This window comes from Phyllostomus hastatus, unplaced genomic scaffold (genome assembly GCF_019186645.2).
Source record: "Phyllostomus hastatus isolate PE091 unplaced genomic scaffold, TTU_PhHast_1.1 phas_contig_40, whole genome shotgun sequence".
Taxonomy (NCBI): domain Eukaryota; kingdom Metazoa; phylum Chordata; class Mammalia; order Chiroptera; family Phyllostomidae; genus Phyllostomus; species Phyllostomus hastatus.
Genome location: NW_025333872.1, coordinates 73,251,216 through 73,271,011, shown reverse-complemented (window position 1 = coordinate 73,271,011; position 19,796 = coordinate 73,251,216). Strand labels below are relative to the sequence as shown.

Sequence of the window (19,796 nt, the reverse complement as noted above, 5' to 3'; positions counted from 1 at the left end):
GTGGAGTTTTCCAGAGGCTACATGACATGCAATATGGCAAGAGATTGAATGCAGAAGCAGATGTGAGAATCCAGATGTCTTCTATTAAACCAGGCATTAAAGACAGTTTCAGAAATGTGAAACAATCCTACTCATCTCACTATATTTTTTTGGAATGTAAAACATAGATTTTTCCTCAAAAAATGTTATTTATATTAAGATGTTTATTGTTATTAAACTAGTAGTTAATTTTTTCCATTTTAATATCTAATGGTATACAGGTCAATAAATAGAGACTCGATAAACAAAAGCTCTTTGGGGGTACTTTAAATTTTTGAAGTGTGTGAAGCAGTCCCGAGACCGAAAGGTTTAAGAACGGCTGCCCTAGAGGATAAATACATGTCTGAAGCTTTGAGGAGGGCAAAGGTGACCTTATGAAACCATGGGAGGGGGAGTTCTGCGTAGTTTGGAGTTATACAGATGCTAGCACTGACACTGACTTGAGTGCCCTCTCCATGCTTATCTATGAGGCACTTCAGGAGAAATTCTCACTTGATAACTGAAAAAACAAAACAGTCGAGTCTTTTGGTACTCTGGCCATTTTATAGATGGAAAAAGTTAGGATCAGGGAAGTTAGGAAATTTTCTGAAGTCATGGAGGTTATCATAAACAGAGCTGGAACCATTTGGTACTGTGGCCCCGCGTCTGCATGTCATTTTGCCGATTGCATTGGTACTAGGATGACTGTTCAGTCAGCTTGTTTTCTTCCAGTGGGGCTCAGCGTAATCTGTTGCAGCCTCCACCTCTTTGTGAGGCAGACCAGTTTACTATTCTCTATGACAAAATAAATAACAGGCACTACTAAGACCATGAATAATACCAGTTCATTTGAAATTCACTGATCAGGTGAAAAATAGCACAGAAAATATCCTGGGGAAAATATAGGGAAACAAAGACTCACTTAAAAAAATAAATAAACACAGCATAATGGGCTTATGCTAGCAAGATGGAAAAGAAAGAACATTTCTTGAATGAGGGTCTGTAAAGTTAGGCTTTGCTGGTGATGCTCTTGCCCATGAAAAAAGGGCAAAGTAATCACACTGTGATGTGTGGGAATGCAGGTTGCATAGGATCGTGACTTCTGCAGTTAGCTAGGAAGCAACTTCTTTTAGAGGCTCTTGCTGCATTTTGTCGTTGTAGTTGTAAAAGATGAGAAATGAGAGTGTTTGAAGTGTGGCAGTGGATTAGCACCTCGGACTCTGGAGGAGGGAGGAAGAAAGAATGCAGACCCGTCGTTTGCCAGTAAGTCAGTGTGGGGAACTGGTAGTTGCCTATGGAACAGACTGTGTTTCTTCGATTTCAGCACCACGTGTTGGCTTAGATCTTCTGGAAATATAAAATGTATCTGCTCTGCACTTCGTTATGTGTGGCAGATGTTGCTTTATGTTCTTGGACCCAATTTGCAGAATGAACATGGTATCATATAACATACTTCTAAACACAGAAGAGAGGAAACTGGTTAACTGGCCTCTTACCAGGACGGCTTTAAGAAGGGCCAGACTTTTAGCCATTGCCTGTCTGGGGTTCAGAAGTGGAATGTATTCGGAGAATAAAAGAAGTGACATGACATGTTTATTGATATAAATTGTAATTAAAGAATGTTCAGCCCTGGCTGGTGTGGCTCAGTGGACTGAGCGCTGGCCTGTGAACCAAAGGGTCCCTGGTTCAATTCCCAGTCAGGGCACATGCCTGGGTTGTGGGCCAGATCCCTGGTGAGGGGCGTATGTGAGAGGTAACCACGCATTGATGTTTCTCTCCGTCTCTTTCTCCCTCCCTTCCCCTCTCTAAAAAAATAAATAAAATATATTTTTTAAAAGAATGTTCGGTTACATGGCATGCTGACCAAGGAGGGTAGTCTTATCACTGAATGGTTGCCCCTCTCCAGTCCATTTCCTCTAATATTAAAAAAAAGAATGTTTTCTTGTAACGTTTACCAGTGATCAAAAAAAAAAAATCCATCTGTCCATGACTCAGTATCTGTTTCAGGTTGTCAAAACAAACCTATTCAGCTTTTGAATCTTATTAAAGTCCAAATATTCACGGACAACAGTGTGGTGAATGTGGGCAAGGGGGAGGGGGAGGTGGGGGGAGTTAGAGGAGGGGGTGGGAGGATAAATGGTGATGGAAGGAGTCTTGGAGTGGCCAACAAAAATTAACTAATAAATAAATAAAAGTAAAGGCCAAATATTGAGTGGATTCATCAGCACAACTGATTATTGAATCTTTGCTTTGTGTATGTTCTGAAAGCAGGGCTCGATAGAGAAGTTGTTTTTATGTAACAATGCTGTTGTTCAATGCCCTTGCATTTTTTTTGCATGTGTTGTCTTAATGGAAATTTACTGGAAAGTTCTTGCCAGAATAAACAGACTCTTTTAGGAGTGAAAGACTTCATGTACTTCAGGTTCAACTGCACCTCTTTCCTGTGAGCAGATAAACCAAACTCTGGCACTAGTCATAATAATTTACACATCCCACAGTACTTGTTGTGGCCTCCCGTGGGCTGAGGGTTGTAGAAGACAGGAAGAAGGTAAACAATCTTACATTACAATGAGACAAAACAAAAACAAGGGTGAGGTCTCTGTATAATGGACATGAGGTAAATCCATCTGAATCTGGAGACATTCTGTAAATTACCTTAGCCACCCTGGCAGAGCAGAATTAAGGAATATGGCTCACGGGGAAGTCGAGCTGCTGATCACAGAAATTGAAAAAACAAAAAACAAAAAATAATAATACACTTTGTTTTGAAGAGAGAGAGAACTTTCTCATTCACTTTTTTTAAAAATATATTTTTGCAGTTGTCCCAACTTTTCCCCCTTTGCCCCCTCCACCTGGTACCCCTGATTCCCTCTGGCAATACCCCCCTTAGTTCCTGTCCATGGGCATGCATATCCTATCCTGTTTTTAACATCCTCCCGCCTATTCTGTATCCTTCACAATTTAATTTAAGAAGCAGGAGTGTAAACTCTCAAATGGGGACAGTGACTTCATGGAAGCGAGAGAAGGGGACCAGGCTGGGATACAGGGATGTAAACAGGACAGTTGGGGCAGGGAGGGAGGAAGTGCCCCTTGAATTAGGGGATGGGGGAGGCAAACAATGCACAATGGAGACCGGAGGAAAGAGATCACACAAACAGGCCTGGACTTCTTCCTGTTGGCCCTTGTCCTGACACCCATCCATCACCACTCCACCGATGCTTTTGAGGAGAGATCCTAGCCGTTGTTCACTCATTAATGCAACCAGCACTAATAAAGTGCATAATCAAGGCAGAGAGAACCATCCTTAAAGGAATAAAACTAGCCTATTAGCATATTACAGTTTAGCAGTCAGTTAGATTGCAATTATTTGTGGCAATAGGGAATTAAGTTCTTTGACTTTTGCTAAGAGACCGTTGAAAGTTAACTGCTGTGTAGTGTTGACTAGAGTGCAGTGGCCCTTCCCCTTAGGTGACATTAAATCTGACTATTGTAAGTAATTATAGGAAAGGCCAGTTTAAATGTGGAAATCTTCACATGCTATTAAAGAATTTTGTTTTATTGTATTTCTTTTTATTTCTCTATGTGCAGTAAGTAAAACCAACCTAGCAAAGTATTACTTCCTAATATCTTTTTGGGAGATAAAAGAGCAGCATGAAATTAGGATAACAAAACAATAGTTCAATTATTGTTCCCACTCAAATTATATTTTTTTTAAAAAATTCTTAAATATAAAGGGAAAGCACCATAACTCATAATTTTCATCTTTTAAGTAATTAGGCTTTGTCCCTCTATCTCAGTGTAAGTGATATGAAACAAGAATTTAATATTTCTAATGTGTGTGGGTTTTTATTATAAAGCCCTTTAATTCAATTTCAGTAGAAGGCAAGATGTGACTTATACCGAAAAAATATAGTTAACTTGAAGCCATAAAAATGCCTTCATTTATTCAATTTATCCTTTTCTTCATAGGTGATATTTGAGATAAATGTTTAAGAGGTAATCCTAGATATTTATTCAGAATCACCAATGAATGCATTTTTCCAATAAGTGAAGTTTTATCACTTTTAAAAATACATGTTAATGCATAATTTATAAGTAAAGATTAGACGTTGCTTTCTATAGTAAAATGTAACAGTGAATTTAAAATATCATTCTTCTATTTATGTTTTGGTTTCAAGAATAAAATTTAAATTCAAAAACTCCTTAACTTATTGATTACAAGTATTTGCTATATAAAGGTTGGCTGAGTTTGGTTTACAGATATAAATGATATATATAAAATATTGCATAAAACTGCAATCCTAATTTAATTAACTAGTAGCCTCTAATCAACATTTGGTCTGTTGTTTTATAGGAACAAAATTTTAGGCTTAAAGAAGTCAAATAATTTAAGTGAAATGGAAATGGAAAAATTATTTCTCACACTGCTATTGGTGCTTCACCGTACTTCTTTTTCTTGGGTGGGGGGCGGTAAAGAATAAAACTGTTCCTTCTACAAGAATATTGTAACTAGTAGCATCTCAAGGTAAATAGTTTCAAATATGTACCTCCAGTTTTGTTAGGGAGAATTTAAGGAGTTCCCAGATTTTTTTAGCTCAGTGCTGGATACTTTGAAATTGTGCTACTTCCTTATGTAATAAAATGAACCATGTTTTTTTTTTTTTAATTTATAGTCGTAGATGTGGCCAGTACACTATGAACCAAGAAATCACCAAAGCAAAAGAGAAGCCTCCATTTGATCGCTCAAGTTCCCAGGATTCTGTGGATGAACTACATATGGAGGACTACTGGACTGAAGTGGAAAATATCAAGAAATCTAGTGAGAACAGACAAGATCAAGAGGTTGTGGTTGTCAAAGAACCTGATGGTAATCACTAGTTAGACATTTTTTTTCTTTTCCTTTTGCTTTTTGGTTTGTATATATATTTATGGGAGATGAATACATGGAAAAGAAGAGGAGAACAGCAATAAAAAATTAAAGATAGAGCAACCCCCCAAAACATAATGCAGTTTACCTTTCAACTTGAAAATTACGGTTTGTGGCAGATTTATGAATGCGGCTGCCAAGTACAAGTGGCACAAGTAAATTCCTTTAGGCTTATGTGGCTACAGGCTTGTTGGCTAAGTGCACTGTATCATAGAATTTTAACATTAGACTTGATATTTTGAAATCATCTAACATCTCTTTGAATTCTTGCTGTGGTAGCCTAGCCAAATAAGCTCACAGCTTTGCAGTGATACTGTTTCTCTGCTGGCCAGTCAGCTCCAGTTGTTTTGATGTTCTATATGTTTTATTGATTACAATCTGCTGTATCCCCTTTGACTCACATGCTGTAGTTTTGCTTTTTGGAAGAGCAGAACGAATCTGTTCTATTTTTACCTGATAGCATTTCATATGTTCGAAGGTAGTTATTCTGTTGCTCAGCAAGTCCTTTCTGGAAGAGAAAAATATTCACATGAACCATTCCTTGTAGGTGATTTTCCGAACTATCCCAGTCCTGGTTCCTCATATCTTTCAAAGTATAGTACCCCGGATTGGATGCATTGCTAAGGTTTAGCCAGCTTACCTAAGTGTATAGATCTGAACAGTGGAAAGATGGAATTAGCATTATTTTTCAGCCTCTATATTTGTTTCTTCCTTGTGTTTGGTCCATATTTTTTCTCAAGTCTCTTTCCAGCTGTATTTCCCACAGTCTCCACTACTACACTTGATATCCTGGAAGAAAAATGTAAAACTTTTCTCCCTCCCTACCCTTAAATGTCATACTGTTTCTTTTAATCTTTTAAAGTCAAGCAGTCATCAAGTTTTGATGGCCAATTTTGGCATCTTTTATATGGTTTTCTTTTGATGCCTTGGGCCAGTCCTAAGTTTGTAAGTATGTCTTTGATATATAAGTTAATATATATCCCAAAACAATAGGAGCCACCCATATTCAGTGCCTTATGATCCACTAATAGTGATCTCCTTTCCAATAGATTTCTGAATTATATAACTTAGCATTGAGATGTTTTAGCAGCAAAACCCACCTAAAAGGGCTTTTGTCCTTTGCTATAATGTTGCTTGAAAAATTTACCAATAATACTTTAAAAAGTTGGAGGTTTTTCTTAATTTAACATTTCTTACTTTTGTAGAAGAAAATTATAATCCATTTGTTCTTTCTTTGGGGTTTACTCTCATTGTAGTCTCGCTTTGTTCTCACTTCACCAGCAGAGTCAGGCTTGTTTGTGATAACAGTATCTCCACAGTTCTGCCTCATCGCTGGAAGGTGGACGCAGTGTACCCGTGATCTGCTGAGGGAGGAGAAAACATGCTACAGGAGACAGCATTCGGGCCTGACGCATAGCTATGTGTCATTAGCTATTTCATAATTTTCCAAGATTAAAATGAATTCATAGACTGTTGTTCATTATGTGATTATCAAGAAGAATTGGAAATGTTTTTACATGTCCATGACTTTTCTTTGACTGTAAATCGAGTTTTACTGCTACTTTTAATGGAACAAATGATTAAATATTGTAACATTGTTTACTTCACCTGCTTTTTTTCCTGGCAGTTTGGTTTTATGCACTTTACTGAGTTCTACCTTAAGAGCATTAGCAATAATGGCTGACTTGATGTCAGTAGTAAACAGTTTTTGTTCCCTGGCATGCAGAATGTCTGGCAGTACATTGTGTTTCTTGAAGCCAAGGTTATTAATACTTGATTTCTACCCTCCGGGAGTTTATATAGAAGGATAGACAGGCAGAACCAGTCAGTCCTGCACCACGTGACGCAGGCTGTAACGGAGCCCTGCCGGCTCCTCCCCTGTAACATTCTCGCTTTCCGTCATGAGGCAGCCGGGACAGCTGTGCTGCAGGTTACAGATGAGCAAACAAAGTCAGCTTGTGGTCAAGTGACTTATCCAAAGTGACGTGGCTCTCAGGGTGCAGAAATGGGATATGGATGCAGGTCTTTTGTGTCCCAAGTAACTGGTCTTTCACTTTCCTCTATGAACTTGGTGCTTGGTGTGAATCTATTCTAGTTACTTTTCTGTTTTTCTGTATTTCTTATTAGAGCTCCAACAGTATTCGCTTTACCATTTACATCTCTGCTTTTAGTGTTTTAAATATATCTAGTTATATAATTTGTTGCCTATAATAATAAGATACTTTTTTTTGCTTGAAATAGTGGTGTTTTTTAATTTGTAAAAAGATATGCATAAGTCTGATGTGCTGACTAGGGGAATTAAAAAAATTAATTTGAAATTGATTAATTCCTAATGTTCAGATGCTCTCTGCTTCTTTGTCACACTCCCCATCAGGGACAGTGAACAGTAAAAACAAACCTTTCCATCAATTAGTGTTGAACTCAGGGACATGGAATTTAAGCCAAGAAACAGAGCTTTAATGAATATCTCCAGAATTGACTTCCTTCTATAACTTGATGCAGATAAGTTATATTTTCATTGCTAGCTCATCTCTGGAAAGGGAACAGTATTATCTTCTTAGTTAATCTGCAGAGAAGTTAAAGAGGTTAATTACATGTGAAGTCATTTAAATTTTTTAATTGAGTATGTATGAAATGGATCTACAATTTGATATCTCTGTAGCTGGAATTTATGGCAGTTGTCCAAGTTTCAGATAATGATTCTGAGCACTGTGGTTTGGTTGCAATATAAGAGTTTCAGTAAGAGTATTTTAAAAGCTTAAAAATGTGCAAGTTCTCATATTGTGTGATCTTATATACCATTTTTCTCTACTGTCTCAGAGGGCGAGTTGGAAGAAGAGTGGCTTAAGGAGGCTGGTTTGTCTAATCTCTTTGGAGAGTCTGCTGGAGACCCCCAAGATAGCATGGTGTTTTTATCAACATTAACCCGGACCCAGGCAGCAGCTGTTCAGAAACGGGTAGAGACCGTCTCCCAGACCTTGAGGAAAAAAAACAAACAGTACCACATTCCCGACGTCAGAGACATATTTGCTCAACAGACAGAGTCAAAAGAAAAAGTAGGTTTTCTTTCTTTCTTTCTTTCTTTCTTTCTTTCTTTCTTTCTTTCTTTCTTTCTTTCTTTCTTTCTTTCTCTTTCTTTCATGCTAAAGCAAATGAATAATTGCTTAGGATTAACTAGACTGATCCAGGTTATTTAAATCACGAAAAATATAATGAGCACATTGCATGGCAGGCACTGAAGCTCTGTGCTGGCAGGGATCTAGAGAGACTCAATCCCTGTCCTTCTAGAAGTCAATGCTGATGGTGCAGAAAATTAAACAAGTTGCAATTCAGAGAGATAATCCTTGTGCGAGGTGTCCTCGGAGCACCAGGAGTGGCCCTGTACCTCACCCCACCCCCAACAATGTGACTACCAATTGTTACTTACAGAAAAGTAGGAGGTAGGGGATTCTTCCTTATCTGTTAACTCTTGGAGGGATATTTGCTTTTTCCTAGACTCATTTGAGGGTGATTGGAAGTGAGGTGGGAGGGAGCTCAGTGCAGCCTAATCACAAAGCAGGGACCCTGAAACATGAAGTAACTTCCCTTCTGTGTCTAGCTTTTAGCATGCTGCTTAGCACATGGAAGGTTTGATTAAATATTTGTCAGGATGATTAATTTATTAGTGGAAGCTGTTGGAGTCTGGTCGAAGCTATGGGACTCATGAATGAAAAGATGTCAGGGAAGACATGGTAAAGCAAAGGACCTACACTGCCTAGAACAGTACTCCTCAAAACAGCCAGCTGGTGGGCTGTGTATTACTGGTGCATGAGGACATAAGGAGCTTGCACAAAATATAAATATCATTGCTCTTTCATCTGGAAAATCTTACTACCAAAAAACAAAACAACAACAACAAAGAAACAAAGAAACAAACACAAAGAGAACTGAACTAAATGGTGTTGGGGTTAAAGATGATTTCTATTCCGGCCTGTTTTCAGATGACACTGAACAGCTCTTGCCTAGAAAACCCAGTAGGGTGGTTGGAATGAGAGCAAACAAAAGGGATTTTGAACAATGATGGCAACGATAGTAGTAGTAATGATAGTTGCCACCACTGAACACTTACTGTGCTAACTATGTTCCTTGCCTTATTTCCTTTAATCCCCATGGCTGTCTTTTGAGTGAAGTATTACCATTTTCATCCTTTGGCTGAGGCTCATAGTCTTTAAGTAAGTGGCTCAGTGTTCTGTAGATAGGAAACCCAAATTTGTTTGTCTCTATTATGAGCTTTTAACCACTACGCATCCTGCTGTATTTGGGTTTTCATACATGATTCTGATATTGAGTAGTCTTTGAGACTCTAGTCACACTGTAAGTAAAAATAACAAATGTTTCATGGCTCTTTACAGAATTGAAGTAACGAGAGGACTTGTTTTTGAGGTATCTTTCTGTCACGTAGAGGTTTTTTGCTTTTTGTAGACATTTCATTCTTCTAAGAAATCCTGATTAGCTGCAGATTTCTGCTCCATTTGCGTGGTCGATTGTGGATCAAATCCAGTCTACTTTACAGTTTGGGGTCACTGGATGGTTCCAGGCAAGTCTCTTGCTTACCACCCAGTGGTTATTTGGTACATCCCCTGGAATGGAAGGACTGTACTAAGTGTCCAGCTGCTAGAAAAATAAATGGTAAGGAAATGTATATTGTGACATTTCCTTCCCAACTAAAGGAGGTAAGAGGAAGTAAAAGTGGGGAGGGGCAGAGAACTGAGACCAAGGAAAGTATCAACACATACCATGGGACTGAAGCCAGTTTCCAAGAGGATGCTGCTACTCGGTGCTAGAAGCAGGATTTTTCAGGAGACCCCTGATAATGCCTAAACTACATGGTTTCAGGCCAAGGCAATTGGTGGGTTGTATCATTGGGTAGAGTCATGAAAAAAGAAATAGCACAAGTAATTTAAAATAATGTGGATCTGCGTACACTGCATGCCTTTAATTGAAACACTGCCACCCGTTAGAGCCACCCCTCCATCCCTCCCTCACTCTGGCAAATGTGAGCCAGCCATCTTCACCTGCAGTTCTCCCATTCTCAGACAAGTACATGTTCATCTCTTCCATTTCATGTGCTTCCTCATGAAGCCCTTGCTGACACTAGGAAATATAATACAGAAATGAGTACCATCTGCACTGTCAACTTCAATTGCTAAGGGAAACACTTCCAACCACATGCTCTAAAATATGTGTTCATGTGTAAGATTAGAATCACTCGCTGTGTTCGTTGTGCTATACAGGGCTAACCTCCCGTGGGCTTGTGGGCAGAGGAAGGAGGGTGGTATTGCTCAGTCCTGTGGGGGATTGAAGTAGTGCCACGATCCCCATATCACACCTGCCATTTGGTAGTCACCATACACTGTCCCGGCTGCCGTCAGTCTCTGAGCAGTACAGTAATGGTCTCTGTGTACCTGACCCTATGCTTTTCTAGCCTCTTCTTAGACTGCAGAGAGGGAGGAGTCCTTCTTGGCTCACAATTCAAGGTGAAGTGTATGGTGAGGACAACTACAAAGGCCACCCTTCTTTTGTGTAAAGATGAAAATCCAATCGAATGATATTTAAAAAATAATTCATTCAGTTAGATGTCTGTGTGTGACCGATTTTCCCTTCCTGATTATTGAGTACCTCCTGAAGCCTGACTTGGAGAGGAGGAAGTACTGCCTGGCCAGTACACTTACTGGTGAGGAGAGTCAATGTGTTTTACTGAGTCCGTAATCCCTCGGAGGGTAGCATTCCCCAAATGTCACTGTTTTGACCCCTTGACAAAGGAGCTCCCTTGCCTGTCTGTGCTCTTAAGAACTGTTTGCTAATTTAGTTTTAGTTGATCTCACATTTATCACTAGCTTTTAAAAAAATTTTGAAGATTTCTATTTTATTAGCTACATCTTACCTTGTAGTTTTGTTTTATAATAGCCCTATGGAGATGTAAGTCACATACTATCCAATTCACCCATTTAAAGCCTATGATTCAGTGACTTTTTAGAGTATTCACATATTTGCAACCATCACCACAATCAATGTTAGTACACTTTCATCATTCTCAAGAGAAAGCCTATACCCATTGGCAGTCATTCCCTATATTTTCCTCTTTACCCCCTAGACAACCACTAATCTGTTTTCTGTCTTTATGGTTTGCCTTTTCTAGACATTTCATGGGAAATGATGTTTTCAAGGTTCATCCATGTTGTAGTACATCTATCAGTATCTTTTTATTGCCAGATAATATCCCATTGTGTGGATATATCATCTTGTTTATTTACTTATCTATTGATGGATATTGCTAGCTCTTTGATATGTTTGTCTTTTCCCCTCAGCTAAGTAGCGGCACCCTTTGTAGCAGGGACACTCTCGACATTTTTCCTATTCCCCATGCTGCTTAGTATTGTGTCTATTGAGTTGTGAGTAATCAAATATTTGTTGATTACAAGCATAGTACATTTTCCCCTGTGATCACTATAATTCTGAATACATTTCTTACATTCTAAAGGTTAGTAATGGAATTACTCATAATTCTGTTCTTCTGGTTGTGTGTTGGAGATGACTAAATGGCCCATTTTCTATCTTTAGGCTCCAGATGGCACTGAATCGCAGTCAGTCAGAACAAATGAAAACAAATACCAAGGAAAAGATGGTATGTTGGACCTGTTCTCTTGTATTCTTCTGTTTATTAGTATGACAAATAGATACAGCCTTTTAAAACATTCACTTTCAATTCTAGCAAGAAAATGACACTAAAATAGTAATATAAAGTACCCAAGTAGATAATTACAGAGGGCTGAGCATCTGAGATCTGTCCATGAAATATCCAGCCATGTACTATGAAAAATGGAGACATTTATTGAAGAAGATAAGAGGTACAAGAAACACTGTACATAGGGCAATGATGCCTCAGTCCCCTTCAAAGTAGGTACTTTGGGACCTCACACAGTTCTCTCAATTGCCATCAGCTGCCCCGTCGTATTTTCCTGAATCTCACTGAAGGTCTGAAATCTCTTCCTTTTCAAAGGTGATTTTACTTTTGGGAAAAGACAGAAGTCTCAGGGTACCAAATCTGGGCTGTAGAGGACTGAGTTACCTGAGTGATTTGATGTTTCACCAAAAAACTCTGCATGAGACATGATGCATGAGTGGGCATGTTATGATGAAGCTGCCAACCACCAGTTGCCCACAGCTGTGGCCTTCTGAATGATCCAAATAGTTTCCATGGAGGAATGTTTGAGCCTAAATGCAAAATTTGATGCAGATTCATTGATCTACTCGCTCACTCGTTTTGAATGCAACAGCCACAGAGTACACATGTTCACTGAACAGAGTCTGTCACCCCCACTGACTAGTATAGTGATGTCATCATTGTTCACACATGTACGTTCCAGTGCACTCTCCTTGGCTGCCAGGTTACATCAGTGTGGGGCAGACTATTCTTGTTATATTAACAGTGGTTGGATTTTTTCTGGACACACCTCCTATACTGAGCCTTTGATGATAATGATGTTAATTGTTTTATATTTGTGTATCTGTTCTAACATCTTTATACATAGTCACTTTTCCCGAATGCTTACCATGTGCAGGTACTATGTGGAGATGTTCACCTAATTAAATATACTCAAGAACCCTATATGGAAGGTATTGTTCTTAACGTATTTTACAGTTGAGAGAACTGGTGAAGTTGCTTTCCGAAGGCCATAGAGCTGTAAGTGGAGCCAGTGAATTTGAGGCCTTGTGCTCAAATCATAAGGTCTTAATTTATAAGTGAATTACTTTTCAGAAAATTTAGAAAAACTTTAAAGAATACTTAAGATGTTTTGGACAATTGATTATAATTCTCCTTTACATGACATACTTTTCCTCTTCTGTATCTGTTACCTGAGAAATGGATTAGAAATTCAGGGCATGGATGAAAAGAAATATTAAGACTTCATTAGTACTTACCAAGAAAGAATCTATAGCTGTTTCATTTATTTACAAAAAGGAAAAGCATTCTCAAAGTAATAGACTTAAGGTTAAAAATTTATTTTTTAATGTGTTGCTGCTTAAAAACTATAAATAAAGGTGGTCTTTGGGACTCTAACTCGGGGACTTGTTTTTTTGTTTATGTTCTTAAGACTTGGTGCCTGGAGGGTCCAAGCCATTAGTATTGTTGTGTTTTGATTGGAAATAGTTGGGCAGGAGGGATCAGGTAGACTGTGGAGAACTGGGAAGGGTACGCAAATGTCCTATAAAAATTAGGAGTTAGTCCAAGATTATATAGAGCATTTTGGTGTCTTGGAGCATCTGGTATATGTATTTTTTCATTCTTCCATACTTTTCTGAGAACTCTCCTACACATCTGTGTATATATGTAATTGTATACGTGTCTATAAATTTATATCTATAGAAGCACTTGCTTCTACTATTCTGCAGAGGTTTCTTTAGTTGCATGTTTTTTATCAGGATGAAATTAGTAGGTGTTTCCAAGTCTACATACAAGCAAATAGTGAAATGGTAAGTGAACCAGAAAGCCTAGTGCTGGCCTGCTAGAGAGCTAGGTCGTCAAGAGAAGCAGATGAACCTTTTGTGCCAAAGTCAATATGCTTTAGGCTTTGGGCAACAGTGACTGGCAATCTCTAAATGAACACTGAGGAAATATTGTCTTTTCTAGATGTTTTCCTCTCTTGCCAGAGATGGTGATGAAGGCTGTATAAATAGATGTTCCAGAAGACAAGTTCATTATGTGAGCACTTTCCAGCCTAGCTTGCAGCAGGCGAGTGAAGTGTGGCAAGCTTGCCGCCTGATTCACATCTGCCTTTGCTGGAATGCTATGAAGGGCCTCCAATTCTGATAGAGCCTCTAATCAGCATAATAAGAGAGTGTGTGTAATGCCATCCAAATCACTGAGTATTTACTACTGCACCTGTTCTGGGCAATGCCATGCTCTTTCTCTAGCCAGTGAATTAACCAGTGTTAGGCAAGCATTGAAACTGTCTGAATGAAATGCATGGAAAACACTGTCTAGAGGTCGAATGTGGAGCTGTTTCTGCTCAAAATCTGAAGGCATGCATGACATAGTCTATTGTAAATGTTTCCCCTAAACTTGGGCTTTTATATATGCCCCATGAAAGATATTTATTCTAAATGAAAAGATGCAAAGTGGTAATGTTGCAAGTGCTGTCACATTTCAAATTAACCTACTGTTAAATAGTAATCTTAACTTTTCATCAAATCGTTCAACTCTGTGTATGTGAAACACCCAATGTTTAACACTTGCATTTAGATATATTAATAATACCCTACTAATTTTTAAAACTTTCATATTAATAAGTATATATTTTTTCTCTCTCTCCCTCTTCTATTTTATTTTATGTCTATGGAGAAATGAAACAAGTTTTTTTAAATAAGGGCACTTGAGCTATTTTGGACAATTGAAAAACTTCAAGGAGTTTTGTAAAATATTTGTAACCTAGTGCTATTGACCACTTCAAAACCAAAGGAGAACAGGTTAAAGAAATTACATCCTGTTGAGGACTTTGAGAGCTAGAAGTGTTATCTCAGCATTCTTTTAACTTTTCCCTTTGAGAGTAGGTAATTGATTCAGATACGTTTGTCAACCGATTAACTACCCATTTCTTGTAGCAGCACCCCTACTTCACCTCTGCAACCGTTTTTTCTGCTATCTTCTCTGACTTGATTTATCAATTGAGCTTTTATGCTTTTATTTACCTGTTTTTATGTCACATTTCACAGAAAATCTATGCTTTAAATATATTAGCTTGTGACTTGATTATAATTTTTCTACTCAGTTTTTAATTCAGTACAGGACATGGGTGGGGGATGGTATTTATTGTAAGTCTACCGTGGGGATGTTGAAGAGAAAAGGGAATAGTTGTACAATTCTTATCCATAAACAGTCACATTCTTGAAAGGTAGCTTCTAATTCAAGAAAATGGCTAATCTTTTTTCCCTCTTAAAATGGTCTCTTAAGAAAACAACGTACATAGTCACAGTAAAACATAAAGCAGTGTAAACCAGTGGGAAAATAAAACGAAAATTGGGCTTTGTCATTTTAAGTTAATACTGTGAAATTAACTGAATGAAGGTCTAGTTATTCTAACTTAAAAAAAAGTCACAGGCTATTGAAGAGCATGTCACCTGGCACAGATGAGACAGCAGATAAATACAGTCAAGGAGCTTCCAATTTATTTCCATTTTTGGAATTAATGTAGGTGAATTTTGGTTGCTTTCTTAATTGTGAGATACTGCTGGGACCAAGTTTGCAATTCGCAGGGCCCAGTGCAAACTGAAAAGGTGCTTGTTCAGACTTTAAGATGTAACAGCAGAGCACCGCCCCCACCCACCCCCCGGCCTGTGCAGGGCCTCTCTGAGCCCGGAGTCCTATGTGGTTGCTCATGTCCCACGACCTTGAGCTCGCCCTGCTCACCAAGTGGAAATGAACTAGGCTAGATTTATATTTATTCTTAATTTTCTTTTGGGTAAAACAAACATTTTTTATTTTAAATTTTAATGACTATAAATATATTTTTTATACTTTTAATATGTATATATGACATATTTACTAAATTTTAAAATTAACTTTACCTTTCATCACCTTATTGTATTAGTATATAATATGAAAATGTACCATGTAAGTTTATTTTGTAATTCACTTCTGCTCCACATGAATTATAGGTCTGCAGTGAGAAAATAATAGTAGTCCTGTCATTGCTCCCAGGGTTTCTTTAAAATGTGAGTTGCATTAAAACCAAAAACTTTTCAAACAGTAAAGTTTAGAATTATTTTCTCCAAAGCTCAAAGCTGGTGTGTTTGGCAAAGAGGTTTTCAAATATATTTTTCCCTGTAGAATTAACAGCAAACAAACAAACAAAATATTTAACTTATATTCTTGAAATGTTGATGTAAATGTCTGGAAGTTATTTGAGTAGCTTTATAGTTGTAGGTCCTTTTATCATCTTTGATAGAATCAGATGCCAAATCTATTGATTCTTGTACCAGGTACCTCCAGAACTGACTCCTACAGTGATAAGTTTTTGGCAGTAACTCTTGTTTTGAAATTTTTGCTATGATAGGAAGGTAGCATTCCAGAATGAAAAAAATGCAGTGCATGAGACAGGCCTTATTCCAGGAATCTGTTCTGTGAGGCAATGAAATAGCATATCACTAGTTCTAAGACAGATTACAACTAACTTAAATAAAAGAACAATTAAGTCTATGCAGTTTTTGTGAGGTTTTTCATTCAGAGTTTGAGATTATCCAGCAATGTTTTGGAAGTGGACCCAGTCTAAGAATTGGGACCTCAAAGAAAGATTCCACAACTGAACTATGGATTTCTACTCACCACATTTCTCCCTTACATGCCCCCCAACTTCCATTTCTGCTCCCCCATACCCTACCACACACAACCTGCACCATTGGAAGAATTCCTTGGGCATGCTTTTCTGAGAGGTTTTTATGTAGTCAATGTACTAAATATATAAAAAAAGGAATAAAGAATGTGAATTGTGTATTTGTTTTTTCCCCCCTCAGACCAGGCATCTGGCCTAGTTGATGGTGAAAAGAAGCTTACACCACTGGTGCCTGAGGAGGCACCTGCTTCTGAAACAGACATCAACCTGGAGGTATCGTTCGCGGAGCAAGCTGTCAATCAGAAAGAGAGCTCCAAGGATAAGACGCAGAAGAGCAAAGGCCACGATGCCCCAATACCTGTACGTAGTGCACGATTCAGATGTCACTGACCAGTCTTTATTTTTAACTAGCTTTTTGTTTTCAAAACTTCACCATAGAAAAGTTGAAAGAATAGGATAGCAAGTACCCATATCGTGTAGATCCATTCATCAGTTAGCATTTTACAACCTATGCTTTCTCTCTTTTTACATCTACCTGTGCATATGCTGTGCTATCAGATGTGAACTAACATTTTTTGGTTTAACAAAACAGAAATATAATACTTAAGAAATTGAACAATAAAACAAAATTATATTTATAAAAGGTAATATTCAAATTTTCCTAATTGTCACATTTTGCTTTATAGCTTCTCCTTTCTCCACCTCCATCCAGGTTCAAACAATGATTATGTGTTGCATTTGATGTCATCCTTTTGTTTCCTTGAATCTAGATCAGATCCCCTGCTTTCTGTTTAATATTTTTGAAGACTCCAAATCAGATTTCTGATTTTGTTCCTTTCTTTATTATTAGGTTCTGGTTAAACATTTTTGGCCAAATACTGCATAGGTGATGTTTACACCTCCAACTACATCATCAGAGGAAGGGCATGATGTCACATGGTTCCTTTATTGGTGATGGAAATTTGACCACCTGGTTGAGGAGATGTTCCCCAGATCTCCCCATTATAAAGATACCTTTTCCTATGTGTACCTAATGTTAATTTATGATCCTTGAGACTGGGTGAATATCCTGTTTGTCAGTGAAAATCTATTCCTCAGAGAATTCATCACGCACTTGTCATTCCTACCTGAAGCAACGTTTAAACTGGTGTGCAGAAATAGTGATTTTCTAATTTGATTATTTCTTTTACATGGATTGGCTGGCAATCTGCTGTAATACTTGGTTTTTCTCCCTTTTCTCTTTTTTTGTGATTGAATATCACTGTGAATTGAAGGCTTCCTTTTTTCATTCAATGTTTTATAAATCATTATTTTTTTGATGTCTAAATTTACCCAAAGTTGACCAATAGGAGTCCTTCAGTGTAGTCCTGTGTCATTTGGCCTGCCCCCATCATTCATTCATGACTTGACTTTCCTGGTATGAGATGTTCCAGGCTCACCTTGTGCTTTTCTCCCCTCAGACTTGAGGAAATCCATTTACTTTTAGTAATAGATTGCATTTCAAAATGAAGCTGTATGTACTGAGTGTTCACATTGCTACTGAATGTCTCATTTTTTAAAAAGTATTTATTTATGTATTTTGTAGAATTTCACACATGCAAGCATTAAAAAGAATAGTATATGTAACGAACCCCAAATACTCATCACTTAGCCAACATTTATTAACCCATGGCTAGTCCTGACCTATCCATACCCCTAACAAGTTTCCTATTCTGTATTGTTTTGAAACACATCTCTGAATTATATTTTATCTATAAATTTTTTCAGTATATATTTCTAAAAGCGTAAAGAGGGGTTTTTAGAAACATCTATATTATCATTATGATAGCTAAAAAGTGCTAACAATTCTCAATTTAAAATATTCAGGCAGTGTATAGATTTCAAATTGTATTACTCATTTTATAAGTTTTAAACACTTTGTTTGACTCAGGGATCAAATAAGATTTATGTATTGCAGTTGGTTGATATGTCTTTAAGACTTTTTTAAATCCCTCCTTTCCTCTCTCTGCTCTGTCTCTCTCTGTCTCTCCATCGCTTACTCCCCTCCTCACTCCCTTTCATTACATTCCGTCTTATTCTCTATTCTTTCTTTAGCTTCTCCTTCCCTCTCTCCCTTGAAATTTATTTGTTAAAGATACCTAGTTATTAAGTCATGGACAGTTTCCCCTGTGCATATTTCTTTTCCCATTTTCTTCCATTTTCCTGTTAATTGATCAACTCTAGATTCATAATATTCAAGTTCATTTTTGTGTGTGTATGAGAACTATTTCAAGTGTGACTGTGTATCGAGAGACACAAATGTCTGGTTGTCTTCCTCTTTGTAAAGTAGCAGCTCTTTCTGATCAATGCTTGGATCTATTAGTTTATTAATGGTTACACAATGATGTTCTCATTTCTTTTTTTAATTTATTAATTTGAATAATTCTTTTAAGAAAAACATCCCCAAAGTGGTTACTTCCTTTGCTTCACCACTTTTCAATTTTTCTTTGTTCCCTAGCATCTTTCACTAGTGACCAATTAGTGTCATTTTATTTTAATTTTCTTGTAAAAATAAGATCTTAATTCATGGATTTAGACACATATAACATGACATCAGAAAAAGTTTTCCATCTGTAGCTGGTATATTTTATCCTGCAGAGCTAAACTTGTCTGGTGTAAGAAACGTTGGTTCTGTTTAGTAGAAATATACTTTATGACTACGATCAGGGCACTAGGAGCATTCCTTATCTGGGCTGCTTTTGCTTAAAGCCTTTTCAGAGGACAGCAGTATATCTGGATCTTCTTTATTCCATGCTGAGAATGGTGGTTCTTAAGGACCATCAGGTAATACGATTAGAGTGTCACAAAATTACTTGTTTTATCTTCCATTAATATACACAGAGTATTCTCAAACAATAATACTAATACTGTCATCAATGATATGATTATGAGAAAACAGTTTAAACTTGCTTTTCTTTTCTTTAGTTGTTTGTATTCTTGGGGTATATCTCAAAAGGAATATAACAATAAAATTTCTGTGTTTTAGGTTTCTTAGGATAGTTATTCACCGTGTGGTTAAATCACCACCTGCATACCTGGTTGGGTTAACTTGTGTCATTTTATTTACAATTCTTAAGATAGATTTTTAAATTTATTTAAATTTATTTAAATTTAAATTTATTTATTTACATGCTTACTTTTTATAAGCATGTAAAATATTTACATGGTCCAAAAGTCAAATCTAAAACCAAGGTGTATTCAAAACCTGGTTTCTATCCCTGAGCCATCGCTCTGTTCTCTCCCTCCCCTCACAGGTAAATTTCCTTCTTTAAATTTATGGTTTATCCTTCCGTTCTCAGATAAATGGTACCCACTATGCATACTTTTCTCCACCTTGAGTTTTTTGTTTGTTTTGATTTAGTGTTATGTTTTGGAGATTACAGTATAGAGAATAGTAGTATGGAGAAATATTTCTCATTCCTTTTTATAGTAGATACATTACA

At 37.3% G+C, this 19,796-nt stretch overlaps 1 protein-coding gene across 3 annotated transcripts in view; it reads left to right on the top strand.

Annotated features, from left to right (window-relative positions):
* ARHGAP18 (Rho GTPase activating protein 18) overlaps positions 1 to 19,796 on the top strand; it is a 123,453-nt gene that overhangs the window by 58,947 nt on the left and 44,710 nt on the right. For 2 of the 3 annotated variants that reach the window (XM_045843660.1, XM_045843658.1), the window contains exons 2-5: positions 4,692 to 4,885; positions 7,766 to 8,001; positions 11,546 to 11,609; positions 16,496 to 16,674. In XM_045843660.1, coding sequence (XP_045699616.1) covers positions 4,692 to 4,885; positions 7,766 to 8,001; positions 11,546 to 11,609; positions 16,496 to 16,674 — 673 coding nt within the window. Of the gene's footprint in view, positions 1 to 1,177; positions 1,282 to 4,691; positions 4,886 to 7,765; positions 8,002 to 11,545; positions 11,610 to 16,495; positions 16,675 to 19,796 lie in introns of those variants that run through there. The other variant, XM_045843659.1, reaches the window with a different exon arrangement.